General features: G+C 36.3%; 4 protein-coding genes across 4 annotated transcripts; 1 reads left to right on the top strand and 3 right to left on the bottom strand.

The window, feature by feature from the left end:
- Nucleotides 1-39: 39 nt before the first annotated feature.
- LOC125824455 (uncharacterized) lies at nucleotides 40-5744 on the top strand. The gene is made up of 9 exons (XM_049503835.1): nucleotides 40-307; nucleotides 409-466; nucleotides 1457-1565; nucleotides 1770-1914; nucleotides 2640-2691; nucleotides 2777-2923; nucleotides 3018-3129; nucleotides 3994-4120; nucleotides 4986-5744. The coding sequence occupies exons 1-9, from the start codon at nucleotides 159-161 to the stop codon at nucleotides 5443-5445; spliced, it is 1359 nt and encodes a 452-aa protein (XP_049359792.1). The 5' UTR covers nucleotides 40-158; the 3' UTR covers nucleotides 5446-5744.
- Nucleotides 5745-6699: 955 nt separating this feature from the next.
- Nucleotides 6700-11686, bottom strand: LOC125824692 (ATPase 8, plasma membrane-type-like). Its single transcript, XM_049504083.1, has 13 exons — nucleotides 11500-11686; nucleotides 10897-11016; nucleotides 10707-10805; nucleotides 10067-10204; nucleotides 9645-9959; nucleotides 9223-9549; nucleotides 9013-9132; nucleotides 8798-8920; nucleotides 8613-8717; nucleotides 7706-8530; nucleotides 7457-7630; nucleotides 7183-7365; nucleotides 6700-7087 (listed from the first exon to the last, which is right to left on the bottom strand). The coding sequence occupies exons 1-13, from the start codon at nucleotides 11548-11550 to the stop codon at nucleotides 6812-6814; spliced, it is 2856 nt and encodes a 951-aa protein (XP_049360040.1). The 5' UTR covers nucleotides 11551-11686; the 3' UTR covers nucleotides 6700-6811.
- A 2148-nt stretch (nucleotides 11687-13834) lies between these two features.
- On the bottom strand, nucleotides 13835-18724 carry LOC125824691 (ATPase 8, plasma membrane-type-like). Its single transcript, XM_049504082.1, has 13 exons — nucleotides 18510-18724; nucleotides 18095-18214; nucleotides 17907-18005; nucleotides 17284-17421; nucleotides 16862-17176; nucleotides 16434-16760; nucleotides 16206-16325; nucleotides 15990-16112; nucleotides 15810-15914; nucleotides 14903-15727; nucleotides 14654-14827; nucleotides 14381-14563; nucleotides 13835-14287 (listed from the first exon to the last, which is right to left on the bottom strand). The coding sequence occupies exons 1-13, from the start codon at nucleotides 18558-18560 to the stop codon at nucleotides 14012-14014; spliced, it is 2856 nt and encodes a 951-aa protein (XP_049360039.1). The 5' UTR covers nucleotides 18561-18724; the 3' UTR covers nucleotides 13835-14011.
- A 1631-nt stretch (nucleotides 18725-20355) lies between these two features.
- On the bottom strand, nucleotides 20356-22676 carry LOC125824328 (60S ribosomal protein L39-3). The gene is made up of 3 exons (XM_049503678.1): nucleotides 22561-22676; nucleotides 22370-22473; nucleotides 20356-20597 (listed from the first exon to the last, which is right to left on the bottom strand). The coding sequence occupies exons 1-3, from the start codon at nucleotides 22561-22563 to the stop codon at nucleotides 20549-20551; spliced, it is 156 nt and encodes a 51-aa protein (XP_049359635.1). The 5' UTR covers nucleotides 22564-22676; the 3' UTR covers nucleotides 20356-20548.
- Between the last annotated feature and the right edge of the window lie 1179 nt (nucleotides 22677-23855).

Genomic DNA, 23855 nt, shown 5'->3' with positions numbered 1-23855 from the left:
GGCAACCACCGAATGTCCAACGTAACAATTGAATCGTTAGAAAGCTCAAATGAATTATCCGTTTCCATATAACCCGAATTTCGGGTTAACGGGTTTTGCTTAAACCTTAGCGACTTGCAAAACCAGACACCATTACCAATACCTCTACAGGTTCTTCAATGGCGCTTATAATCCAAAACCCATTTCTATTTTCTACAAAATTATCACAAAGTCGTGGCCTTTTACACTATTTTCCCAAAAGGGTGTCTTTTTCTTCTTCATTCTTATCTATCAGATGTTTTTCTGCTGTTTCACAAAAGCCCCTCAGGTTAGTAAATAATCCAATGTAGAAATATATACATTGAATTTTGATGTTTTTTTCTTTTTTTCCTGACTTGAGTTTTGTTTGGAATTGGATTTTATATTCAGATATGCTGTTCTTGGTGCTGGATTTGCTGGATTGTCTGTGGCTTGGCATTTGTTGCAAGTATCCCCAATTCCCCACTTTGTCTTTACATATAGTTATTGCCTATGGAGTTCTACTTGCACTTTCTTAGGAGGCAACAAAGTTAATAACTTTTTCGTTAATCCAAAGGTGAAAAGGCTTTTAAGTTATAGTGTTAGGCAGTGGCGGAGCCAGGTAGCGCCAAGGGGTTATCCGAACCCCACTGAAATTACATTGCTTATACATGTTTAGATTATGTTTTTTAATGTATATTTAGTAATGTTGACCCCTTTGGGTTTTTCGTGTGTTTACTTTATATTTTGAACGCTCTTAATGAAACCAATCCTATTAGGTTATGTTAGGTAATTACATGTAATTCTTTATAAGAAGTGGATTGGTAACCTGAGAAATTGGGTAATTAATTTGTAAAAAATATCTGGTGCATATATATTTAGTAGGCATTTGGACATGACTTGAGTGATATTGGTAAAATATTGTATTTTAAGTTAAGTTGAAAATGGGTATTTTGAAGTTGAAGTTGTGTTTAAACATGTATTTCACTTGAAAAGATATTGAAGTTTTCTGGGGGAAATTGAGTTCTCCTCTATCGGAAACAACCTTTCTATCCCACAAAGGTAGGGTAGGGTCTGCATACATCCTGCCCTCCCCAGACGCTACTTGTGGTAAGTATGCTGTTGTTGTCCATGGGAAAATTTCTCTGGACCACTTTTTCAAGTTTGGAGTAAAAACTGAAACAATGTTTAACCAAACAGGTTTTTGTGGAATTTTCTTTTTTGAGAAGAGGCAAAAAAATAAATTATGTCCAAATGGGCCCGATCCTTCTTTTTACAAATTCGTTTTATCCAAGTCTAGAAATTCTTTATACCATTAGCATATATAACTTAGTTCCGTTGACAGATTAGTTTTATCTGTGAGTCTTAATGCTAAGTTACATTGGCAGCTTCTTTTTTCCTTTTCCGTTCAATTAGCATAGGCAGCTAATTACAGCTGCATCTTTTTTATGTTGTATAGCAAAGTTCAGAGGAATCAAATTTTTGCATAGACATTTACGATGAAGTTGGCATTGGTGGAGGTGCATCTGGAATGTCTGGTGGACTCCTTCATCCCTATTCCCCCAAAGGTACATGCGAACGGTTTTATCAGGAGGAGACAACTCATTGGACTTCAGAGTTCTTCCTTCAAACTAGTTCCTTTTATTCGTCTCTTAGCATTCACTTAAAGATAAAATAATTTATTTTGATATAATCCCTTTCTGAGATTTTATTTTTTTTTGAACATTGGTAAAGTTATAATCCCTTTCTGAGATTTAACTCACAATTTGCAGTTAAGCTTCTGTGGCGGGGAGAAGAGTGCTGGAAAGAAAGTTTAAAGCTTCTAAATGTTGCTGAAGATGCTCGATCTTCCAAGTCCTTAGACATGGTTATGCCCAAAACTGGCCTAAAAGAAGGCGACTTTATAGTCAGGAGAAGGTTAGTAGTATAAAACATGCAATATGTAAACTGCTAGGACGTCTCTTTTTTTTTTTTGATAATAATAAGATCTCATTGATGTTTGCGCAAAAATAGAATACAGGGAGTATACCAAAATGTAGAAAACCTAGAAAAAGATATGTTTTTCTAATAACACCAAGTCTTATATACCTACAGGGATCTTATGGGGGCACCAAAAGGGAATAAGGGATAAGAGGCTAATCCTCAACTGTTCTGCTAAGACATTTGGTATATAATTTTGGGTATATTGGTAATAAATTCAAATTCTAGATGTAAAAATGTGATTCCTTTTCCATTTGATGTTAATATTTTCAGTTTAAATTACTGACAAAAAAGTTTAGTTTAAATAAATATTCACTGTTCCGTCCTGCTTAAAATTGTTTTGACATCCATTTATCTTTAGCATCAGATAAAGCATATCATTCTATTAGCAAATCGCTTGTTTCTGTTAACTTGTATGTTCTGCAGCAGTCATCACTCATGATTGAACTGCAGCAGCTTATCTGAGCTTACAAGTGAACCTTTTCTTTCTTTAAATATGTTCACTACCACAAGTTGGAAACTGTCACGTACATTGTACGCTTTAGTCAACCCACTCCCCTATCTTTTGGTCCTTCATTGTGCTCATACTTTCTTTGTACTATATGGAAGAGGTATAACCATCTTTTTACAGTCTAAACATATTGGTTTTGAATGATCAACAGCGGACTCGTGAGACCAGTGCTCTCTGTGAAGAATATGCACATGATGAATGATGTGAGTGCATCAAATTATTACATGCAACAAGAAACTTATATGTAATTTCATGATTATGGGTAATTGTCTTCTTTTCCTTGAGTAGAATGCTCAAAACTGCATTGCCAGCTGCAGAATTGAGTCGATTCACAAGGATGCTGCACAGAAGCTTGTACCTGATTTGTGTGTGCCCCTGGACTTAGCCTTCCATATGCCTGAAGCCGTGAATGTTAATCCTCAGAATTATCTTGAGGTTTGAAGGGAGAAATCCTGTAACTATAGAACTCTGAACAGGTCTTTTTCCTTTGTATCATTAAAAAAATTTCTTACTTTTGATTCTCTTTCAGGCTCTCTACTTAGCATGCAAAACTTTTGTGAAATCCAAGTGCAGTTTGGGCATTTCATGTAAAGAGTTAAATTTGCACAAGGAATCAGTTCTTAATCTTCTAGAATTAGCAGGTATGCTATTGAATCACCTTAGCTTCCTCAGGTCCTTACAATAGTTTTGTATCACCAGAAAGAATGTAGCCAAGAAGTGGGTTCTCAATTCTCGTATTCTCTTTCCATGTTCTCCATTCAAGTTGTTAGGCTTCCTTTGGTAGTTCAAATGGGAGACTTCCCCGTATGAATATTTTAACTCAGCTAGTTACTTGGTGAAAATGGGTTAATCTCCTTGCTTCTCATGTGGATTTTCAGATACATTTTTTAACTTTTGGGTCAGGCTGGAAGGTGATCCTAATTGTTATTCTGAAAAGCAGTTCCTGAGAAACTTTTGACAGTTCTGGTCTTCAAAAAGATAGAAGATGCATTTGAACTTGGTGAACTTTTTTCAAGAAAGAGAAGTATGAGAATGTGCTTCATGAAGTGTTTCTACAACAGTTCCTAGTGAAAGTTCATGTGTAGATATGTTTTTGAAACAGTTTTTTGGTAACAAACAATCAATCAACTATGCCTCTTTATGATTAACTTGCTTTATACAACAGAACACGGGTAATACTAATTAATTTTGTTTCTCTAAGGTTATGAAAGCTAAATTAGAAGGTTGCACAATCACCCACATTTCTTGCTTCCCTAAACAAATAAGGGAAGTTAACTTTGTACTCCACTTCTAGCCCCACCAAAGATACTGTTAAGACAGACTTCCAACAATGAACACCTTTATCTTCTGTAGAGTCTAGTCAAGCTCGGAGTTGGAGTTTTGACCTATTATAGGGGTTTTCTTGCAGATTGTGCTAGTGTTTAGAGCAGATTGATTTATGAATTTAGATGGTTCTGTTTTTACATGATCTTGTCAAATCCTAATGATTAGCATATTCTTTTCAGGTGATTATGATGCAGTGATCGTATGTCTAGGTTCTGGAGCAGCCTTTCTTCCTGAACTCTCTGGAAGGCTTCCTTTGAGAACGTGTAGGGGTGTCATTGCTCACTTGCAGCTCCCTGATCACATCAGGTACATGTATAGGGGTGTTATTGCTCATTGAATATCGCCATTTTCTTGATATATCCTCATGTTGAGAAAAATGTCGATATTGGTTTATTTCTGTAGTCTCCCCACTTATCATGAATATATTTCTGTAGCAATGTAGTGATAGGTATATGGGAAGTACTGAATGTCCTATTTTTAGATACCTTGATATGAAGTCATATATTATATGGGAAGTACTGAATGTCCTATTTTTAGATACCTTGATATGAAGTCATATATTATATGGGAAGTACTGAATGTCCTATTTTTAGATACCTTGATATGAAGTCATATATTATACTTTGATGTACATTAGCCTCTCATGATTGTGATAGGCTAATTGTAACTACCTTCCCATTTTCGTGAACCCTGCATTTCACTCCATAGACCAAGGTGTGTCAAGGGAATCTTGTGCAGATGTTTTTTGAAACATGGACACAATTTAGACTATTAACCCGAATAGCTTATGCACAGCCAAAACAGCCAGGATATGGACTGCAACTGATCCAAACTTTCTTCGTGATGCTATTCCAGCGCCTTCTGTCCCTTTATTCTTCTTTCTAGATGAGAAATATTTGTAGAGTTTTATAAGAATTTGGGTAGATTGAGTTTATCCATTCTGATTTCTAACACGAGGGACTTGTGCTCAAGCCTAGATCAATTTTCAACCTATCATCATGTTCCAAGTTAAAAAAAAAAAAAACTCTCAAAACCTTTTTCATGTGTCCTCTTCCTTCTTTTTTTTCTGTGTTGAGTATCCGGGGCACATAGTTTCTTGTTCAAACTATTTTAACATCCATTGCCTCCAACATGCAACTAATTAGAAGTATTTGTGAATGATAAACTTCAGAGAGGATTATCCAGAAAACAGCCCCTCTATACTTTCAGATGCATGGCTTGCTGTCCAAGGACCTCAAACATTGTATTTGGGGTCAACATGGGAATGGAAATCGAGGAATTTTTCGAGACACGTTCCCCAAGAAGAAGCCTCCAAAGCTCTTGCAGAGTTACTACCGAAGGCATCTGCTGTATATCCAGCTATAAAGAATTGGACCATAAAAGGAACATGTGCAGGGCTAAGGGCAATGCCGCCACTCACTGCAGAAGGATCACTTCCACTCTTGGGTTGTGTAGATGAATTCATTGGCGGCCCAACAGAATGTAAGTACTGGTTATTTACAGGGCTTGGTTCCAGGGGTTTGTTCTACCATGCTTTGCTTGGAAAACTGATGGCACAGGCTGTTCTTTCATGTAATGAAGACTTGATCCCTTCTGAATTAACGTCATGGAAGCATCGAGTGAAGCAATAAAAGAGGATGCCAAATCTTATTATTATTTTCAATAATATTAGACTGGCACGGGCTCTTGATAAAACGACATGGATAGTGACGATTCATATAGTCGATCCCAACTTGCTTAGGATTGAGGCTTAGTAGTTGTTGTATAGAAGTAGTTTAGCAGTCTCCGACGTGTTCACTTCCTTTCTGGAGGGAAATGATAATCTTGTTCGACTTTAACGACAAAACGTTGACGTTGTGTATTAGTGTAAATCAGGTACTAATTTTGGAACCTAGACATTTGATTAACAGGCCATGTTTCTGTAGCTTTACCTGTATGTTCTTCAAGGTAGCTTTCAAAGAAATGTGATGGCAAAATTTACTGGAAGGATCATGTGTTAACTACTTTTAAGAGGAGTTGAGAGCTTATAATTTTGTATGGTTTACAGAAGATCTGTAAGCACCACAACATTCTGCTTTAAACCATATTTATAGAGATGATTAACATTTGGTTGACTATCAGAACTCAAATTCAATTGTTAAACTTTTTGACTATTATGTAATGTAAGAAAAGAAAGAAGTTTTTTATTGATTTTTGAACAGAATAAGAGAGAATGATTTGATCTCCATCACTTTCCAACCAGAGGTTTCTTTCCTTATGTAATTAAGTTCAAGCCTCATTTGCCTTCATTTTTTTCTTTAAAAAAAATAATCTGTTCCCTTCTTTTGTAACGTAATAACTGCTTCAAACCCAAATAATCCATTCATGAAAGCACTTGTCTCTCTTTGGTGGGCTTTTACCTTTCAAATAGAAGAGGGAGGTAATTGCAGTAGGAGAACCCTTAAACCCCTCAGATCACCCAACCTAGCTACCTGGATAATGAAATTGAGGTGACTTCACATTGTTTTCTGACACGTCTATCTTTGTTTTAGAAAAATTCCCTCCCCCCCCCCCCCCCACCCCGGTTTAGTAGGATGCCGCACCTTGGACTTGATCTTTTTCTTTCTTTTTAAATTGTACAAGCAAATAAACTGCAAGCTTCTTTATTTTCTTTATACTTTCTTAGACTTCAGTTTTTTCTTGAAATACTTTCTTCATTTTTGGGGTCTTTCCATCAACTCTCATTTATTGATTTGGCATCTAGAAAGAAAGAAATAAGGAGCAATAAAACACAATGAAATTGAAAGATTGTGGCCAAATAAAATTTAATATATAAAATGTAGGATAACTATAAGGATATAATAATAACTAGTAATTACAATTATATTTTTTTGTGCACAGCTAGCCTTTGTTCTCCAGCCAAATGGTACTATCTTCATCCAACAACATGCCAGCAACAAAAAATATCCTTCCTTGTATATGGAGAAAAAAAAGGAAGTTGAATTGGTTTCAATTTGTTTAGACAGTGTAGTGTTGTTGAATGGTTTCAATATCTAGTCCCTTTAGCTTGACAACTGATTCAACATGTCCCTTAAGTGTGTGGAGCTCCCTCAGTCTTGCAACTTCAGCACGACGTTTAGCTTGTTCAGCAATCTCAGACAGTTCCCTGTAGTTCTTGTCGTTGAATAGGCCACTGGCTTCGGGTGTCTGGAGACCATGAAGTGTACGTTGAGCTAGAGCCCATTGTGCTTCCCTCTCACCCCTTCCATAGTCCTTCTTGGTTGTGAAGGCAGTCTAAGGTATTCAAGAAACAAAAATACTATATAGTCAAGAACAAAATTCAATGAAATTTTCTTCGTGTAATGGTAATTTGTTGCTTGTTTTTTTACCTTGTTTTGGATCATTGTGTCCCATGCCCTTCCACTCAAGCCGAAACGAATGATGAATTTAAGAACATCTTGAGGTAAGTAGGTAATAATAGTGTAGACCCAGATGACTGCTGCCCATCCCCAGCCAACTCCCTTGATCCTGGCGAATTCCCAGTCTGCATATACAGCAAGCACTGTAGCAACCTGAAAGTTGTGAATTTTGATTAGCTATATATTCAAATGGAAGTACTTTTGAGTCGAATAATTCATTATGTAGTCATATTCCAAGACTCACCAATTGGGCTGCAAAGAAAGCTCCTACAAGCATAAGTCCAGGGCATTCCACAAAGGACCAGCTTCGTGACCTGGTCACGAAGATGAGAGCTTGACTGATGATACTCACTTGAAGGTAAAGTGCAGCTGTTAGCTCATTTGGGGAGTTTCTGATTGATCGAACATGGAAGTTTTCCTGTACGTATATGACGATTTTTTGGGTTTAGTTTCATTTTGTGTTTCATGTTATGGTAAGAACCTTAATACTTACAGTGAAGAAATCAGTGTCAGCTGCAAGGTAGAAGAACACAACAGTCATGATAGCTTGGTAGGTTCCGAGGACAACACCAGTGGCGAAGATTTCATTGAGTTTCCATGAATCGGGCAATGGAGATGGCTTAACCCTGTCCTTAGAGATGGTCATGATGGTTCCGTCATTGAGTATGGCAATGATAAGGACCATGAAGGGAGAGAAGTCGAACTTCCAGATAAGGGCAATGAGCATGAATCCCATCACAACACGGATTGTAATGGAAACAGCATAGATTGTGTAGTTCTTCATCCTCTGGAAGATGGCTCTGCTTGTCAACACAGCACTCACAATGACACTAAGACCTGGCTCAGTCAAGACGATATCAGATGCACTCCTAGCAGCGTCTGTTGCGTCATCCACAGCAATACCAATGTCTGCCTTCTTGAGTGCTGGTGCATCATTCACTCCATCTCCTGTCATACCGCAGATGTGTTTCCTATCTTGGAGCTTCTTCACGATCTCGTATTTATGCTCTGGGAAGACTCCAGCAAAACCATCTGCCTTTTCAATTAGCTCATCGACAGGAATTGAAGCAATGGCTGCATCCTTGTGCTCTCCAAGAAGAGCTGAAGAAGGATACATGTTGGTTCCCATGCCAAGCCTACGTGCAGTTTCCTTACCGATGGCAAGTTGGTCACCGGTGATCATCTTGACAGCAACACCAAGTTCAAGAGCTTTGCGGATAGTTTCAGCACTGTCGTGTCTTGGGGGATCAAAAAGGGGCAAAAGGCCAACAAATTCCCAAGGTGAGCCTTCACTTTCCTTGCTCTTCTCAGGTACAGTCTGCATAGATGCCACATTATCATGCTTAATTCACGACGATCAATGATATGATGCATTGATCCAAACAAAGTCATTAGCTTACCTGTCTTGCCAAACCCAAAGAACGAAGGCCACGGTTAGCATAGTCATTAATGATTTCTAAGGCCTTTTTCCTGATATCTCCTTTGAGCTCACAAAGTTCAATAATCTGACAAAAAATGACATATGAGATGATAAACGCTGAAAATACATGAAGCGAAGGGAAACATATAAACGCTATTATCTTACTTGCTCGGGAGCTCCTTTGCTAGCCCTGTGCCAGTTTCCTTTGTCATCGATATAGGTAATGGCTGTACGTTTTTCAACTGGATTGAAAGGCAAGAAGTGAACCTCTTGGATGCCTGCTCTTGCCTTCAATGTGACAAAGAGACATAAATGGTCAGTTTACAACTTCTTGGAATAGTGAAAATGTACTAATATCACCTAATAACAAAACATATTACCTCCTTAGGATCACCCAACATGTTAACGATACAAGTATCAATAGCATCTTGGTTCTCGATCCTAGAAGCCCTAGCACCAAGCAACATAACAGTGTCCTTGGTCGCATCTTTAGGGAAAACCTACAACCACCATTAAGCATTGATAACACTTTTGCCTTCATTCCTAGAACAATCGCGATGAAAATGTATAATGTTGCCCTGATTACCAACCTCAATTAAGTTTTTGTCAACAGTGAGCTTGTTGAGGGTGAGGGTACCGGTTTTGTCACTGCAAAGAACATCCATACCAGCCATTTCCTCAATAGCAGTCATCCTCTTAGTAATGGCACCTTGTTGTGCAAGCCTATGAGATCCAATAGCCATGGTTACAGATAAGACTGTTGGCATGGCAATTGGGATACCTCCGATAAGCAACACAAGCAAGTTGTCGATTCCATCTCTGTATTTACGCTGCTGAATTGGGTACATCACTATTATCTCAATCACCATTCCTACTGCAATAGAGCAAATACAGAAGTTTCCGATGGCTGTCAACACCTGTGATCATCATCACAATCCAAATCCAAAATTTAGAAATCCCCAATCACGCCAAATGATTCTTTAAATTTATATCACAAACACATTTCTTTTACCTTCTGGAAATGGCCAACATTGTTTGTGTTGTCTACAAGATGAGCAGCCTTTCCAAAGAAAGTGTGAACACCGGTGGCAATGACTACTGCCTCGATTTCACCTTGCTTAACAGTGGAACCAGAGAAAACCTCAGCACCAGGGAACTTTGTCGCAGGCAATGACTCACCAGTGAGTGCAGCCTGATCAACCTTTAAAGGATCACCCTCGAGAAGACGAGCATCGGCTGGGACGATATCTCCCAACTTAATGCTAATTATATCACCTGGAACCAAGATTGAGGCCTCCTCTTCTGACCATTTTCCATCTCTCAAAATCTGGAATCAATAACATTACATATAATATCGATAAATACACTGAGGACTAAAATGCCCAATGAAATTTAAATCTTACATTCGACACTGGATAAGTAATTATGGGGTACCTTAGTTTTGGGAGCAAGATTAGCCATAAGGGCAGATGCAGCATTTCCTGCACTATTTTCTTCAATAAAACTGATGGTAGAGTTTATAATAAGCAATACTGTGATACCAACGAAATCTGGCCAATCTGGTGGTTTGCCCTGCAATTTTATTTTCAAGATTTCACCATTACTAAATCAAACACAATCTGGCCATGTAAAAAATGAGAATACAAATCAAGGGTTGCGTTAGAGTGTTAAGTGCTCCTTCATATTTAATCATAGGCTCGTTTTCAAGTCCTAGGTATGAAAGAAAGCGTTTTAGCCCCAATGTAGGACTTTTCGACTCTGGCACGGGAAATCGCTTTTATTAGGGAGCGTTTTACCCTCAACTTGAGACTTCCCAACACACATCCGAATTTAGTCGAGTCCCTTGTATGGGAAGTCACGTTTCTTAGGGAGCATTTTACCCCTCCATGTGCGACTTTCCAAATTTAGGCAGGCCCTAATATGGGAACTCACCTTTCTGAGGGAGCATTTGCCCCCAATATGGGACTTTCCAACACGAATTCGAGTTTTGTAATTAGACTCAAGTACAAGTACCAGACACCAGGTGAAAAATCAAAAAATAAATAAATATGAAAATAAGTGAAGTTGTAATTACTCCTCCATTGGCCAACACAATAGCCATGATAGCAGCACACTCCATAACCCATGAGAGAGGATTCCACATGAACCCCAAGAATTTGAGAAGCTTGTTCTCCTACAATAAATTAAAAGCATAGGTAATAATTAATACACATATTCAAGATTTTATTAAAATAAAATATGAAGATTTTTTAAAATAGTAATACTTTTTTCTCTTCAAGTTTGTTGGGGCCAAAAATTTCAACCCTTTTTTGGCCCTCAGCAGATGACAATCCCTCTTTGCTACATTTTAGCTGCTGGAACACTTCCTCCACTGGAATGTTTTCCTGTAACAATCATTCAATCACATATTAAATTTTTTATATTGTCGATGTATATTACTTAAATTTCTAAACTTAATTTATTTTTGATAATTCAACTCAAACTATATATGTTAATGTCTTTGCAAAAAGAAAATTCAAATACATACATATTAATATGATTATTTTTATTATGAATAATCACTAACTCTAGAAACGAAATTAGTCTTTCATGTCGGGGTATTTTTAGTATAAAAGGAAAAATCAAGATATGAAAGAATAAAGGTGAAAATGAGATAAGAATAGACATATATTCTAGGAATTTCAACTTGAATTCAATGTATATGTATGAAAAAATAATTATATATATATATATATATATGTGTGTGTGTGTGTATTCTGAACTCACTAACGCCATAAACTTAACGCCTTTATCACTAGGAGTACTTTTAGTTTTATTAAAATTCAAAAAATGTAAGAATATAGGTGCAAAAAAGAGATGTCACTTACAAGGTCAATTTGCTCATTCTTGATATCTTCCAAAGATAAATTAGATGCCATGATGGTGCTAATAATTTATCAAGAGGAACCAAGAAAAGCAAAAATTGAATTTTATTCAAAACATGGAAAAGATGAGAAAGAGTGTTTTGTTGTATTTTTTATTTATTTTTTACTTTTTTTTTGGAAACTTAAAATACAACAAAACGCCTGTTTTCATCTACTTCCTTAGGTCTCCTTTTATAGATAAATTGGACTATGGTCACCTTTGAAAATGTCTATAAAAAAGGAGAAACCTTAAAAATACTTTTCTCCCTTAAAAGATGGATCATCTTACAATAATTATTTTTATTTTTTAAAAGAATTAGTTATTATTTTCTTGGCAATTTTGTTTTGTGCTTCCTTCTCCTTGTAAATTTCCTTGTTTTTTTTGTTAGAAAAGTTTGACTTAATTTCTTCCACTACAAAATAACTTCTACTAGACTATTGTTTTTGGTATGATATTGAAGTACCTAGAAGAAGAGGAAATTGTTATAATTTAGATTTTGATTTGTTATACATACTACATAAACCTTACTTAGTGGGCCATTTCTCACTTACTTACTACTTACTCATTAATACCGACTTGAAGAAGAAAAGCAGTCTCATACCTTTTCTATTTCCTTCCCTGTGATTGATTGTTTTTTCTTCCTTTTTCCATACTTCAGGAGGAAGAGATCATCGGGTTCAACTTTTGCATTGTCATTGACTTGGATCACATCATACATAATTAATTTTAATATATTATAAAAAGCAATTTGTCGTATTTTTTAGATTAGTTTCACTTATTATGGACGGTTACTAGCACTCAGCTTGTATCTTTTGGTGTCAAAGGGCAAGTTTCTTTCTGGTCTTACCACACACTATTGTGTACGCTTGTCTATCAACCTACTTTGTCAAGAGGTGGTAGGAGCGCAAGAAACCTCTCTATCTGAATTAGAAGTCTAAAAACAAAAAGGGTTCTAGGCAAGAAGGATTATAGTAGGTTGATTGGAAGACTAATGATTTAGATAATCCACCTCAGATGATATAAGATTCAAGTACATTTGTTTGGTTAGTTTATCTTTCTCTTACTTTTTCTTTGTTTTAAAATTGTACAAGCAAATAAGTTGCAAGCTTCTTTATTTTCTTTATAATTTCTTAGTCTTTACTTTTTTTATTGAAATACTTTCTTCATTTTTAGGGTCTTTCCATCAACTCTCATCTATTGATTTGTAGATCATCATATCATATCATATATATATATATATATATATATATATATATATATATATATATATACCCCCGAACTATCGTAAATGGTATATATGAAGCTACCCTTCGTCATACTTTTGGGGCATTGGTGCCCCTGCCGTCCCAAAACTAGAGCATATATATACCCTTTATACTAACGGACATACACGTGTCATAATCTTATCTGCCGACCGACATTTATTAAATATTGGATCGACAAATAAGATTGTGTCACGTGTCCCTATTTAGTCTTCCGTTAGAGTGAAGGGCATATATGCTCTAGTTTTTAGATGGCAGAGACATCAATGTCTCAAAAATATGACGGAGGATATCTACATACCATTTACGATAGTTCGGGGATATATTTGTCCTTTTTCCCTATTATAAATGCAGTAATAGTACTTAAATGCTTTAGATGCTCAACTCAATGACTTCAGTGAGGGGTCTTACGTTTCGTCCTCCATTATTTCCATAACACTTCTCCCATTAAATAATAATCACCTTTTGCTCTGATTTTATTTTTGAAAAATTGTTCATAGAATTAATCACACAATGCTCTTATTGATTACAATTTAGAGATTAAACATTTTGTATCTTGATTTAAACAAAAAAATTTGAGTTTGTCTTCTTCACATTCGTGACTCATATCTAATGAACTATTATGTTGCTACTCTTAATAATATCCATAAGTGTCATGCTTTGAATATTATTTAATAAATCCATCTTTTTATTTTGACCCTTACTCAAGGTTTTGTATTATTTTTTTCATCTATGTTGTTATTATTAAAGTCTTAAGAAGGATGTGTATGATGTATCTTTTCTTCTGTATTTTTTGTGTGTTCTCTTTATAAGACTTCTTAGATTTTATGTTTTATGAATTTGTGATTGTCGTAAGTCTGTATTTTTATTTGAGCTCATCATTCCAATGGATCTATAATAATTAACATGGGACACAGGAGCAATGCACGTTTCGAGAAACTATTAGAAAGAAAGATATAAGAAGGAGCAATAGATCTCATTGAAATTGAAAAAAATTGTGGAGACAACAGATTTAGTCTAGCAAAATAAAAATACATAAGATATAATGATAACTACAAGGATATAATAATAACAAGTAATTACAATTTCTTTTTATGCACAACTAGCCTTTGTTCTTCAGCCAAATGCTATAATCTTCATCCAACAAAATGCCAGCTGCAAAAATTGTCCAAACTTGTATGGAGAAAAAAAAGTTGAATTGATTTCAACTTGTTTAGACAGTGTAGTGTTGTTGAATGGTTTCAATATCTAGTCCCTTTAGCTTGACAACTGATTCAACATGTCCCTTAAGTGTGTGGAGCTCCCTCAGCCTTGCAACTTCAGCACGACGCTTAGCTTGTTCAGCAATCTCAGACAGTTCCCTGTAGTTTTTGTCATTGAATAGGCTAGCGGCTTCAGGTGTCTGGAGACCATGAAGTGTACGTTGAGCTAGAGCCCATTGTGCTTCCCTCTCACCCCTTCCATAGTCCTTCTTGGTTGTGAAGGCAGTCTAAGGTATTCAAGAAACATAAATACTAATTAGTCAAGAACACAATTCAATGAAATTTTCTTCATGTTATGGTAATTTGTTGCTTGTTTTTACCTTGTTTTGGATCATTGTGTCCCATGCCCTTCCACTCAAGCCGAAACGGATGATGAATTTAAGAACATCTTGAGGTAAGTAGGTAATAATAGTGTAGACCCAGATGACTGCTGCCCATCCCCAGCCAACTCCCTTGATCCTGGCAAATTCCCAGTCTGCATATACAGCAAGCACTGTTGCAACCTGAAAGTTAAGAATTTGGTTAGCTGTATATTCAAATGGAGTACTTTTAAGTCGAATAATTCATTCAGGTTGTCGTATTACAATACTCACCAATTGGGCTGCAAAGAAAGCTCCTACGAGCATAAGGCCAGGGCGTTCCACAAAGGACCAGCTTCGTGACCTGGTCACGAAGATGAGAGCTTGACTGATGATACTCACTTGAAGGTAAAGTGCAGTTGTAAGCTCATTTGGAGAGTTTCTGATTGATCGAACATGGAAGTTTTCCTGCACGAATATGACGATTTTGTTAGTGTAATTTCATGTTGTGTTTCATGTTAGGGGGAGAATCTTAATACTTACAGTGAAGAAATCAGTGTCAGCTGCAAGGTAGAAGAACACAACAGTCATGATAGCTTGGTAGGTTCCGAGGACAACACCAGTGGCAAAGATTTCATTGAGTTTCCATGAGTCGGGCAATGGAGATGGCACAACCCTGTCCTTAGAGATGGTCATGATGGTTCCATCATTGAGTATGGCAATGATAAGGACCATGAAGGGAGAGAAGTCGAACTTCCAGATAAGGGCAATGAGCATGAATCCCATCACTACACGGATTGTGATGGAAACAGCATAGATTGTGTAGTTCTTCATCCTCTGGAAGATGGCTCTGCTTGTTAGCACAGCACTCACGATGACACTAAGACCTGGCTCAGTCAAGACGATATCAGATGCACTTCTAGCAGCATCTGTTGCATCATCCACAGCAATACCAATGTCTGCCTTCTTGAGTGCTGGTGCATCATTCACTCCGTCTCCCGTCATACCACAAATGTGTTTCATATCTTGGAGCTTCTTCACGATCTCGTATTTATGCTCTGGGAAGACTCCAGCAAAACCATCTGCCTTTTCAATTAGCTCATCGACGGGAATTGAAGCAATGGCTGCATCTTTGTGCTCTCCAAGAAGAGCTGAAGAAGGATACATGTTGGTTCCCATGCCAAGCCTACGTGCAGTTTCCTTACCAATGGCAAGCTGGTCACCAGTGATCATCTTAACTGCAACACCAAGTTCAAGAGCTTTGCGGATAGTTTCAGCACTGTCGTGCCTTGGAGGATCAAAAAGGGGCAAAAGGCCAACAAACTCCCAAGGTGAGCCTTCACTTTCCTTGCTCTTCTCAGGTACAGTCTGCATAAATACCATGTAATCATGCTTAATTCATGACGATTAATGATATGATGCATTGATCCAAACAAAGTAAGTTGCTTACCTGTCTTGCCAACCCCAAAGAGCGAAGGCCACGGTTGGCATAGTCGTCAATGATTTCTAAGGCCTTCTTCTTGATATCTCCCTTGAGCTCACAAAGTTCAATAATCTGGCGAAAATGACATGTGAGATGACAAACACTAAAAATACATGAAGCAACGGAAATATAAAAACACTATCTTACTTGCTCGGGAGCTCCTTTGCTAGCCCTGTGCCAGTTTCCTTTGTCATCGATATAGGTTATGGCTGTACGTTTTTCAACTGGATTGAAAGGCAAGAAGTGAACCTCTTGGATGCCTGCTCTTGCCTGCAATGTGACAAAAAAACATGCATGGTCAATTTACAACTTCTTGGAATAGTGAAAAATGTACTAATGTCACCTAATAATAAAACATATTACCTCCTTAGGATCACCCAACATGTTAACGATACAAGTATCAATAGCATCCTGGTTTTCGATCCTGGAAGCCCTAGCACCAAGCAACATAACGGTATCCTTGTCTGCATCTTTAGGGAAAACCTATAACCACCATTACACATTGATAACGCTTTAGCCTTCATGTTTCCTCAGAAAAAAAACTATAATAATCATATGATAAAAAGGAATAACGTTGTCCTGATTACCAACCTCAATTAAGTTTTTGTCAACAGTGAGCTTGTTGAGGGTGAGGGTACCGGTTTTGTCACTGCAAAGAACATCCATACCAGCCATTTCCTCAATAGCAGTCATCCTCTTAGTTATGGCACCTTGTTGTGCAAGCCTATGAGATCCAATAGCCATGGTCACAGATAAGACTGTTGGCATGGCAATTGGGATACCTCCGATGAGCAACACAAGCAAGTTGTCGATTCCATCTCTGTAGTTACGCTTCTGAATTGGGTACATCACTACTATCTCAATCACCATTCCCACAGCAATAGAGCAGATACAGAAGTTTCCAATGGCAGTCAACACCTATAATTGATCATCATCACAATCCAAATCCAAAATTTAGAAATCCCCAAATCACACCAACTAATTTTTTAAATTTATATCACAAAACACATTTCTTTTACCTTCTGGAAATGGCCAACATTGTTTGTGCTGTCTACAAGATGAGCAGCCTTTCCAAAGAAAGTGTGAACACCAGTGGCAATGACAACTGCCTCAATTTCGCCTTGCTTGACAGTGGAACCAGAGAAAACCTCAGCGCCAGGGAACTTTGTCGCGGGCAATGACTCACCGGTGAGTGCAGCCTGATCAACCTTTAAAGGATCACCCTCGAGAAGACGAGCATCAGCTGGGACGATATCTCCCAACTTAATGCTAATTATATCACCTGGAACCAAGATTGAGGCCTCCTCTTCTGACCATTTTCCATCTCTCAAAATCTGGAATCAATAACATTACATATAAAATTAATAAATACACTGAGGACTAAAACGGCTGATGAAATTTAAATCCTGCATTCGACACTGGATAAGTAATTATGGGGTACCTTAGTTTTAGGAGCAAGATTAGCCATAAGGGCAGATGCAGCATTTCCTGCACTGTTTTCTTCAATAAAACTGATGGTAGAGTTTATAATGAGCAATACTGTGATACCAACGAAATCTGGCCAATCTGGTGGCTTTCCCTGCAATTTGTTTTTCAAGATTTCACCATTACTAAATCAAACAATATTTGGCCAAGTCAACATGAAAATAAAGTTGTGTTGGAGCAGGAAGTACTCATCTATCTATAATCAGAGGCTTGTGTTCGAGCCTTAGGTGTGAAAGTCCTTTTTACCCCAATGTGGACTTTCGGATTTAGTCTCGCCCCAATATGGGAAGTCGTCTTTATTAGAGAGTGTTTACCCCTCTATGTGAGAATTTTCGACATGAATCAGGATATGGTCCGATCCCGATTCGGAAAGTCGTCTTTATTAAGGAGCGTAGTAACTTTTCGACACGAATCCGAATTTAGTCCCATCCTGGTATGGTAAGTCACCTTTACTAAGGAGCATTTTACCCCTTCAATGTGCGATGTTTCAATGCGAATTCGAATTTAGTCAGACTCAGTACCAGTACGCATGGTGAAAAAAATAAGTAGATATGAAAAATAAGTAAAATTTGTAATTACTCCTCCATTGGCCAACACAATAGCCATGATAGCAGCACACTCCATAACCCATGAGAGAGGATTCCACATGAACCCCAAGAACTTGAGAAGCTTGTTATCCTTCAATAAATTAAAAGCATAGGTTATAATTAATACACATTTTTAAGATTTTTATTAAAATAAAATATGATTCTTAAAAAAGAAATTACTTTTTTCTCTTCAAGTTTGTTGGGGCCAAAAATTTCAACCCTTTTTTGGCCCTCAGCAGATGACAAGCCCTCTTTGCTACATTTTAGCTGCTGGAACACTTCCTCCACTGGAATGTTTTCCTGTAACAATCATTCAATCCCACATAAAAAAATAATTTACGATCGATGTATATTACATAAATTTTTAAATTAATTATTTCGACTCGAACTATGTATATATATGTGCAAAAAAGGAAAACTAAAATATATACACATGTTCGAAGGATTTCGACTCGAATTCAATATATATGAATAGGAACATATATATTTTTTGAACTCACTAACGCCAAAAACTTAATGCCTTTATCATCAGAGTACTTTTATTTAATTATAAAAAAAATAGAAGAATAGAGGTGAAAAAAGAGATGTAACTTACAAGGTCAATTTGCTCATTCTTGATATCTTCCAAAGATAAATTAGACGCCATGATTATGTTAATAATTTATTAAGAGGAACCAAGAGTAGCAAAAATATTAAATTTATTTAACACATGGAAAAGATGACAAAGAGTGTTTTGTTATATTTTTTTTTTAATTTAATGGAGAGAGACTTGTTGGCAAAAATAAATTTGCTCTCTTGTCTCTCTCCTATGTTTTTTTGGTGTTTTTATTACTAAAAACTTTTTTTTTTACTTTTCTTGGAAACTCAAAATACTGTCTCTTTTTGGGTCTCCTTTTATAGACCATTTTTTGGTCTATGGTCACCTTTGAAAATGTCTATAGAAAAGGAGAAACCATTAAAACATTTTTCCCCTTAAAAGATGGATCATCTTACAATAATTATTATTTTTATTTTTAAAAAAAATTAGTTACTATTTTCTTGGTCATTTTGTTTTGTGCTTCTTCTCCTTGTAATTTCCTTGTTTTTTGTTGGAAAATTTTGACTTAATTTGTTCCACTACAAAATAACTACTAGAGTACTAGAATATTTTGTTTTTGGTCTGTTATTGATATACTTAGAAGAAAGGGAAATTATTATAATTTGGATTTGATTTACTATACATACTACGTAAGTAATTTTAATATATTGTAGCAGGCAATTTGTTGTATTTTTTGGACATATACGATGCTCTTTCGGAATATGGGTCACATAAGAGGAATTTAGAATTATGTCTACTTTTCATGTATATTAATCCATGAATTTTTCAGAATACGTAACTAACTCTATTTGTGCTCAAATTTTGTTGGCCCATTCGTGACGACCTAATAATGATGCACATAGTTTTCCATGGTAAAATGTCGCTTACTTTGGAGTTTATAGGTCACGCAATAAAAATTCATAATTATTCTCAATTTTTCATGTGTGGTCAATAATTTTCAAGAATGTTTGATACCCTCTATTTGATCTCAAATTTTTTTCGAATCCATTTATTGACGACCTAGTAAATAATACTCACAATTTCCTAGGGGAAGATGTCTCTCTCTTTGAGTATATGAGTCTCAAAACATGTGTATTAATCATAAATTTTTTGGAATATATGTGATCCATTCTGTTTGAGCTCAAATTTTGTATATCTATTCGTGACAACTAAGTAAATGATACTATAGTTTTAAAGGAGTAGATGTCGCTCAATTAGGGTTTATGCATAGGGATGGCAATGAGGCAGAGCGAAAGCGAAGTGGGGAGGGTTACAATGTATGTGGGTCGGGGCGGGTTGGAGCTTTTGTGGGTACTGAGCAGGGCAGGCTTAAATATATTTTTTTCAAAATTTATGTGGGGTGGAGTGGGGAAGTTGCGAGTTAGGGATAAAGAATCTTTAAATTCGTTGTTCACATATTGAATATTTATGAAATTTCTTTTGAGTGGCCAAAGAAAAAAGTATGTTGTTATTTGCATTTTAATTTTTTGTTTATTACCTCAAACGTTACTAATTCAAAGCTATCCAATATAGAAATTCGCCACGCAAATCCAGCCCCAATCTAAGACTAGCCAACATGAATCTAAATTTAATCATACTCCAATATGAATATGCTAAACACCAAATGAAAAATCAAAAAAAAAAATTAGGTTCTAATATTTAATGATTCGAATGTTGAAGAGATGGAGTAAGAACTATAATATGAATACGAAAAGACCTTTCGTCACTTTTTAAGTTACTTTGACTAAACAAACCCTAACCCTTCTTCCACCATGAAAATTTTCAACAGACAAGTCTAGTACGATCATTACTATGGAATCCAGTGCACAAATTCCAATGCTAAAAATGCATCAACAAAGCATAGTAAATCCAAAAATATTCATTCAATACATAAACTCAGCTGAATATAGCTCCAAAATATTTTCCCAAAACATCAGTAGAAAACAACTCTACTAGATTTCGTTTCAGAAACAAGCTCCTACTAAACAAAACGGTAAGTAACCAAAATCCCATAAATTTTTCAATGGAACCTTGAAGAGAACTCCAAGCCATCCACCTCAAAATCCCAACTTGGTACGCCTCCAGTGCCTGCGCTTGGCGTTGTACCTTATAGCACAAAACACAACTTCTTAGCCTCAAAATTGACACTATACAAAAAAATTACAGAGAGATAAGTCCTAGCTAGCCCCAAAATTAACACTACATACAAAAAAGAACCTAAAATTGCAAGAGGAAAGTTAATACACAACTTCTTAGCCCCAAATTAACACAACACACAAAAAGGAACCAAAAAATACAAAACCTCCTAGCCCCAAAATTAACACAATATACAAAAAGGAACCTAATGATGCAAGAGGAAAGATAATACCCAGAACTTCTTAGCCCCAAAATCCACACAATACACAAAAAACTACAAAGATAAAAGTGAATACCCAAAACTCTGTATCCCCAAAATCATCACAACATATAGAAAGGAACCTAAAATTGCAAGTTTTTTTGGTAATTATAGGGAATTTCATTACTAAGTAGGACAAAAGCACAAAAGAAACAAAAAAGCTAGACAACAGGACATAGTCTTGGTTCCTACAGTAGGTTCTTTTCACCCTTGTAGTAATTTGCCTTGCAAAGTGATCCTTGCTGATTCACACGGGCACCCTACTCCTCTGCTTCTTTTACGTGTTCAGCTAGGAATGTAGTTAAGTAGAGACAGGACACTAGCTAGCTTAGGCTTCAGACAAGCTCAAAAGTGCACATCATGAATCACTAGTTTCATAATTGCAGCTGACATACATTTTCTTCCCTCAGAATACAACTTGATTCCTTCCATGCCATACATTGTATATGCATCCAGACAGGGCCATAAGATAATACAGCTTTGCTCTATTGGTTTTAAAATAAGTTCCCGTCCTAGCACATTCCTCTGACCAGCTTCAACTAGGTCTTGTAATATATCTTCGCAATTCAACTTGTTGGAAAAACAGGTGTCCAGTAGTTTAATCAGCCATTTACATAGTGGGCACAAAGATTCTACATCTACTCCCCAGTTTGGCAATGTCTATAGTGTAAAGACACAATACACACAACTTCATAGCCCCAAAATAAACACAAACAGAAAGAGGAACCTAACAATGCAAGAGAAGAGGTTTTTTTTTTTTGAGAAAGAAGAGAAGAGGTTTTTTGGTAATGGACCAACCTATGACCGAAGAAAAATGAGATCGTCACTCCTTTTCTCATACACCGGCATAGGAGATATTATTACCAAACAAGATAATCAAGCACGTTGGGAAAAAACTAGACAACTAGACATAGTCCCAGTTCCTACATAGGCGCACCTACTCCACCACTACTTTTGCATGTTTGGCTAGGGTAGTAGATAAGTAAAGACAGGATAGTAGCTACCTTAGGCTTCAGACAAGCTCAAACTACACATCTTGGATCACTAGTTTCACAATTGCAGCCAAAGCACGTTTCTTCCCTTGGAATACAACTTGATTCCATTCACATTCCAGACATGGTATATGCATCTAGACAGGGTCATACAGTAGATAATAGAGCTTGTTCTATTGGTTTTATAATGATTATCCATCCTAGCATATTCCTCTGGGCATTCCCAACTAAGACTTATAATACCTTGCAAATTCAACAACTTACACCAAATATCCTCTGCTATAGTGCAGAAAGGTACCACATCTACTCCCCAATTGAACAATCTGTTTTTTAGTGTAAAGACACATTACACACAACTTCTTAGTCCCAAATTAACACAATACACAACAAAAGAACCAAAAAAAAAAAAAGAGAACCACAACTACTTATCCCCAAAATTAACACAATACACAAAAAAGTAATCAAAAATTACAAAGAGAAAAGTGAAATACCTGATGGTGTTATCGGTCCTCATGCGGATCCAGTAAGGAATAGGCCTGTTCTGCCTCTGCTTCTTCGCCAGCTTCTTCTTGATCATGAAAGACTTGTGGGACGGCTACACACACCAAAAAAAAAGGTAAATTCAACAGAAATTGTGAGGTACTGTGTTCATAATGAGGGTTAATGGGGAAAGGAATCTCACCATTTTCACGATCGGCGGCGACTTCCTCCTCGGAGATGACTGCTGCTGCTGAAGTTGGAATTTGAGGATTTGTAGAAACCCTAGTTTGCGGTTTTTTATAGTGGGTTTCTCGGAGGTGTTATAGGCCAAAATGAAGCCCAATTAGTGAAAAGAGTTTGGGTCAGATATATGTAAAGCCCAATAAGGATGTTTATGAGAAGGCTCCAAGCCCATTATGGAGTTTCTTTTAAAAAAATATAATTACACCGTCTGCTTAATCTCGAGATAAAATACATAATTAGTTTGTGTTGTGTTTGGTGGTTCTCCTTCTGCCCATTAAGGTTACCACATATTATTTATACCTTTTTTTTTATTGCTAATGATTGTGGCAACATAAAACTAGCGTGAGGAATTAGGTAGAAATCGATTTTGTGACTAACGTTTTCGCTCTCTTCTGTGATAGTGTCTTCTGCATATAATATATTGTTATGCTAGATTTCTATAAAATATATATTGTTATGCTAGCTTTCTTGGAAATATTATCTTTCACTGATTTAGACGGTATTCAAACCCTTTTAAAAACAATTGTTGATTTCCTCTTATTTGTTGCATTTTTCTTTAACAACTTCTTGTGAACTTAGTGTGGTATGATATTTAAGGTGGATCTTTGTTATACTTGTGATTTATGCATTTACGAAGTTTTGACATTTTGAGGTTAATTATGTGCTTCTAATATATATATGTTAATTATTATTTTTAATTACTCATAGTGATGTATACATTATTATTTTGAGTTATTACTAGATAAGTCTCAATGAGGTATTATTGCGGACCATAATGATATATGTTTTATAGTTTATGAACCGAACATGATAAGTTGCTAATGTAATAGTATGTGATAGAAAGTATACCGTGGCCCAATATTTTTAGTAAAGCCCATAATCAACATTTGATTAAAAATATATCTCACTCGTACATTATTTGATAAGCGTACCACATTAAGTCTAAATTAACTTCTATAAATTAGTTTCCTCTTTGCCAATTAGGGTTAATACATATTCTCTATATCTTTCATCATTGAACACCACAGTAACATAAGGCTAGGAGCAGGAGGTAGAAATCAAGTTTGCGGCTAACACTCCCGCTCTCTTCTTTGCGACTTCCGCATCAGATGTGTTCTTTAAACATCTTTTTGTAAGATTATCATATCAAAATCATGACGTGAATTAAAGTTGAAGTTTACAAAACGGACCTATATATAAGGACTAATCTAAGCTAAAAAAAGCTATCAGTTTTTCATACAATACTTGTCACCC

Source organism: Solanum verrucosum, unplaced genomic scaffold (genome assembly GCF_900185275.1).
Source record: "Solanum verrucosum unplaced genomic scaffold, falcon-dt-bn FXZP01000022.1, whole genome shotgun sequence".
NCBI classification, from domain to species: Eukaryota; Viridiplantae; Streptophyta; class Magnoliopsida; order Solanales; family Solanaceae; genus Solanum; species Solanum verrucosum.
Note: the sequence above shows the minus strand (reverse complement) of the source record. Positions and strands in the feature narration are given on the sequence as shown.

Excerpts from the sequence above, each read along its gene's own strand:
- LOC125824455 (XM_049503835.1), top strand. The coding sequence starts at position 159 with ATGGCGCTTATAATCCAAAACCCATTTCTATTTTCTACAAAATTATCA. Across the intron at positions 3,130-3,993 it reads TAATCTTCTAGAATTAGCAG|GTGATTATGATGCAGTGATC; the intron begins GTATGCTATTGA and ends TATTCTTTTCAG. Across the intron at positions 4,121-4,985 it reads CAGCTCCCTGATCACATCAG|AGAGGATTATCCAGAAAACA; the intron begins GTACATGTATAG and ends GATAAACTTCAG.
- LOC125824692 (XM_049504083.1), bottom strand. The coding sequence starts at position 11,550 with ATGGCATCTAATTTATCTTTGGAAGATATCAAGAATGAGCAAATTGAC. Across the intron at positions 8,921-9,012 it reads TGTTGGGTGATCCTAAGGAG|GCAAGAGCAGGCATCCAAGA; the intron begins GTAATATGTTTT and ends GTCACATTGAAG. Across the intron at positions 7,366-7,456 it reads CTTTCTTTGCAGCCCAATTG|GTTGCTACAGTGCTTGCTGT; the intron begins GTGAGTCTTGGA and ends CACAACTTTCAG.
- LOC125824691 (XM_049504082.1), bottom strand. The coding sequence starts at position 18,560 with ATGGCGTCTAATTTATCTTTGGAAGATATCAAGAATGAGCAAATTGAC. Across the intron at positions 16,761-16,861 it reads ATGTTGGCCATTTCCAGAAG|GTGTTGACTGCCATTGGAAA; the intron begins GTAAAAGAAATG and ends GATCAATTATAG. Across the intron at positions 16,113-16,205 it reads TGTTGGGTGATCCTAAGGAG|GCAAGAGCAGGCATCCAAGA; the intron begins GTAATATGTTTT and ends GTCACATTGCAG.
- LOC125824328 (XM_049503678.1), bottom strand. Across the intron at positions 20,598-22,369 it reads AGGACCGATAACACCATCAG|GTACAACGCCAAGCGCAGGC; the intron begins GTATTTCACTTT and ends TTGTGCTATAAG.